Here is a 4508-nt window from a genome sequence, read left to right on the forward strand (position 1 = left end):
GCAAAGAAGTTAAGGAAGCAAGCCAAGCTTCGTAAGAGGCAACCGGTTTCCGGTACTTCTTCATCATCTACTCCCCCAGTCATCAAAATTTGGGAGGACATACCCCTCTCAAGTGTATCAGCCTCAGAAATAGAAAGCTTGTCACTCTCACCACAACCATCCTCACCAATAAATACCACTCCACCCTTTTCGCCTGTTCATAATATCCTAAACACTTCACCTACAGAAACATCACCCACTTATCAAGCCATGTCAGACAACCTTGGAGGGAATCAAGGTCCTCTAAACCCACCACCCAAACAAACCCTTCGCCAATGGGCGAGGCAAGAGGTTACTTAACAACCTCTTTGCATCACAAATCCGGTAGCCACCAACCTAGAACTGAAATCCAGACTCATCCACTTACTCCCAACCTTTAGAGGCCTGGAAAATGAAGATCCTCACAAGTTCCTCACTGAGTTCCATGTAGTATGTGTGGGTATGAAACCACACAATGTCACGGAGGATCAAATCAAGCTTAGGGCATTCCCTTTTGCAGTGCAAGATGCAGCCAAAGACTGGCTCTATGACCTCCCACCGGGGATGGTGACTACTTGGGTAGACCTTTCAAGGTTGTTCTTGGATAAGTACTTTCCTGAAATGAAAGCTTCATCCCTACGGAGGGAAATTATCGGAATCAAGCAACACAAAAGAGAAGCTTTCCACACATATTGGGAAAGATTTAAGAAACTTTGTGCCCGTTGTCCAAAGCACGGGATTACCGAGTATCAGATTCTACAGAATTTCATTGAAGGCATGACCCCAATGGAAAGAAGACTTCTCAATGCTTCTAGTGGTGGATCTTTACCCGATAAGACTCCAACCAAAATCCGCAATCTAATCAAGAACATGGCTGAAGATTCCAAACATTCAAGCCATGATGAAGAATGGTACACGGATGCACCTCGAGGTGTAAAGGAAGTTCAAACTCTTCAGATTGAAGCTCAATTTTCCGAGCTCACAAAAGTAGTAGTGATGCTTGCCAAAGACAAAGGTATGCAGCCCACACCCCGCCCATGCGGTATTTGCACTCAAGTGTGGCATCCAACCGATATGTGCCCATAACTTCAAGAGGAAGATTATGAAGAAGCAAAAGTCATGGGAGGCTATTCCAGGTCAAATCAGAGAGGTTATGAGCAACCACGAGGTGATCAAAGATGGAACAATAATCAGAGTTAGGGAGGAAATCAACAAGGAAATTATCAGTCAAATCAACCACATCAATACCAACAAAGACCACCATTTCCTCAAAATCAACAAAGACCACCCTTCTAACCTCAAAATTACCAGTCAAGGCATCCACAACAGCCACCTCCACAAGCAGGTTCTTCAAGCATGTCTCTAGAAGATATTGTCAAAAGCCTTGCCACAAGCACTCAAAGCTTCCAACAAGAAACCAAGGCAAGCATAAAAATCTTGGAGCAACAAGTGTTACAGCTTGCTATTTCTGTAAGCAAACTAGAATCTCAAGGAAAGTTGCCCGCCCAAACAGAAACGAACCCAAGGCACAACGTGTGTGCCATTACTTTGAGAGGCGAAAATAGCTACAATAGTCCAAAAGTGCCGGTTGATCAAGAAGAAGAAGAAATAGTGATCGAAAAGGCAACCAAATAAGAGAAAAAGGAAGATAAAACAACCGAAAAGAAGCTCTTCGTCACTGATTCTAAAGCCACACTTGCTCCATTCCCCGAACGATTAAAGAGCACGAAGAAAGAACAAGAGGAGAGTGAGATTATGTAAATGTTCCATAAAGTTCACATTAACATCCCACTCCTCGAGTCTATCAAGCAGGTACCTAGATATGCAAGGTTCCTTAAGGATCTTTGTGTATCTAAAAGGAAATTAAAAGGATACCAAATCGTAAAAGTTAGGGAAAATGTATCTGCGGTTTTGCAAAAAAGGATGCCCCCAAAGTGCAATGATCCGGGTGTTTTCACGGTTCCTTGTAAAATGGGTAACCTTTTTGTACCACATGCCATGCTTGATCTTGGAGCATCAATTAATGTTTTACCCTATTCAAGTTATAAGACAATGAGAATTGGACCTTTATAAAAAACCGGAGTTATCATTCAACTTGCCGACCGGTCTTTGGTACACCCAAAAGGTGTATTGGAGGATGTGTTAGTGCAAGTTAATGAACTTGTATTTCCCGCTGACTTTTATGTTTTGGATATGGGTGATGAAAACACCCCACAATCGAACTCCATCCTTTTGGGGAGACCTTTTATGAGTACCGCAAAAACAAAAATAGATGTAGCCAATGACACTTTGTCTATGGAGTTCGATGGTCATGTGTATTTAATTTATATTCTCTGTGTTTAACGCAGGTCATAATCTAGTTAATTAACAAAATAAGTCCCTCATATAAATATCTTTTCAGTTATGCTTTATTTTGTTCTTGCATGTAACCCAAAATGACACTACTATTTATAGTAATATTATCGGGTTTGTTATGGCTATGAGCATTAATCTCCAACACTAAATACACAACAAAATAAAGTACGAAGGAGCGTCCGAGTGAAAAAACTTTTTATAGAGCGAAACTTGCAAATTGACTTAACCCACAAGGACGATTTATGTAATATACTCTCTTTCTAATGTTAGGTTTTGAACACTTGATTTGTGTTTATGGTTGCATGTTTTCAATTGTTACTCACTGTAATGTCTGTCGAAAAAAAATATCATAATAAATCGAACAATCCATTTACGAGTTGGGTAGATATGTTCGGATTAATTATGTTTTGGGTATTGAAAATAGGGCATTTAGTTAACGTGTATTAATTCAGGTTCATGTATCATTGATAGTTTCTTTTTATTTACGTCTTTTTATAGTTTATTTTACCATATTTCATTCGTAATTTAGTTAATCTTCATGCATATTTTCCTTTTTGTTATTTTATTACTATTTCGGGTACTTTCTAGTTTCGTGAGCGTAATTGCAGATTTTAAGGAGACTAGCAAATCAGGATCTTTGGGAGGCGATTGGACTTGAAGGACAACAAGGATTTTGGGCTTGATGGCTAGTGGAGATGATGCATGGAGTAGGCTTGTTGATTATTTGAAGGATTGGAGAAAATGAACTTTGAATTTGCAAGAAACGGTAGAATATTTGAGTGTGCGTAGATTATTGATTGGGCGAGTTCATGAGCTATGGGTAATTTGGAGAAGCCAAATTGGGCTTAAAACGAAGAAAATGGGCTAGGAGCTAATTGGACTTAAACTGGGCTAGTGGACTATGATGTAGAGGCCCAAAACTCAAAGAAGCCCATAATTAGGGACCACCCGTGCAACCTACCTGCGCAGAGCTACGCGGCCATGTACAGATGTGCAGAGGCATTTTCAGAATTCTATATTGGTAGCTATTTGAGGAAGGTTGTAACGTCACGAAAATCATGACATAAAAATTTCTGTTTTTAGATTAATAAATCGTTAATACATATTTTTCCCAAAAACCAAGGTAACAAAACTTTAACATAACATCATCAAATCAGAGTAATTATTTGAATATGAAAAAATGCGGTGTATGCCCTACAATCATCTAGAGCTCTTCCAATTGAAAATCGTAGTACCTGAAACATAAACTGAAAACTGTAAGAACAAAGCTTAATGAGTTCCCTATAACATACTCCACATAAAAGTCACAAGAGTCCACATAAGTCATACATACAAACATATAAGGATGTCATGAAATCCCTCCATGGTCTTACTTCGGGTGCCATGGGAACCCATGCATGGTCTTATCTAACTGTCATGGGAACCCCCCACATGGCCTTTACTATTTTTTCCATGGGAACCCCTACATGGTCTTATCTAACTGGCATGGGAACCCCCACATGGTCTTCATATAAATACATAACACATTGATAGCACATTCGCAAATAACCACTACAGCTAAATAACACGGGCCGACCTTGGTACCTTAGACCCTTTGATATGGTGAGGAGACTTACCTCGCACTGCCGAATCAAACAGAAAATTCCTAGCTGTTGGCTGACAGATCCCCAAACTAAAAAAAGTCAAAACAACACCCAATCAACAATTGAGTTCTAATCCATTGCTAGGGTAAATGAAAATTTTACCTATTACCTACTTTGGACCAAGACTTAGGCCCAAACCTAATAATCCAAAAGGCCCAAATACCAATAACCATCCAAGGCCCAACCCATGGCCTAATTTTCCAAATTGAACCCAAACCCATTATAGGCCTTATCAAAATAATTCTCAGCCCAAAATAGGTAGCCCAAAACTAAAATGACACCACAAGGCCCAAAACAGTAAGGCACACATCCAAACTTAAATCCAAGTCCAACAACCAAAAACCCCACTGATCATACGAACGTACGACGTTTAAGGGTTGAACAAATGACGTTCGTCGTCGGACAAGTTGATGGGGACTCAAGATTGAACGTGTTGCGTTCCCAAGAGCTATGCATGCGTTCGCGACTAAGTTCCAAATTCTCCTTCTAAGG

General features: G+C 40.0%; 1 protein-coding gene across 1 annotated transcript; it reads left to right on the plus strand.

Moving 5' to 3' along the window:
* Positions 1-480: 480 nt before the first annotated feature.
* On the plus strand, positions 481-1653 carry LOC145067760 (uncharacterized). Its single transcript, XM_079014817.1, has 3 exons — positions 481-1033; positions 1155-1213; positions 1330-1653. Exons 1-3 carry the CDS (start codon positions 481-483, stop codon positions 1651-1653), a joined length of 936 nt encoding a protein of 311 aa, XP_078870943.1.
* The last annotated feature ends 2855 nt before the right edge of the window (positions 1654-4508 follow it).

This window comes from Lactuca serriola, chromosome 8 (genome assembly GCF_051521515.1).
Source record: "Lactuca serriola cultivar US96UC23 chromosome 8, Lser_US96UC23_V15, whole genome shotgun sequence".
NCBI lineage: Eukaryota > Viridiplantae > Streptophyta > Magnoliopsida > Asterales > Asteraceae > Lactuca > Lactuca serriola.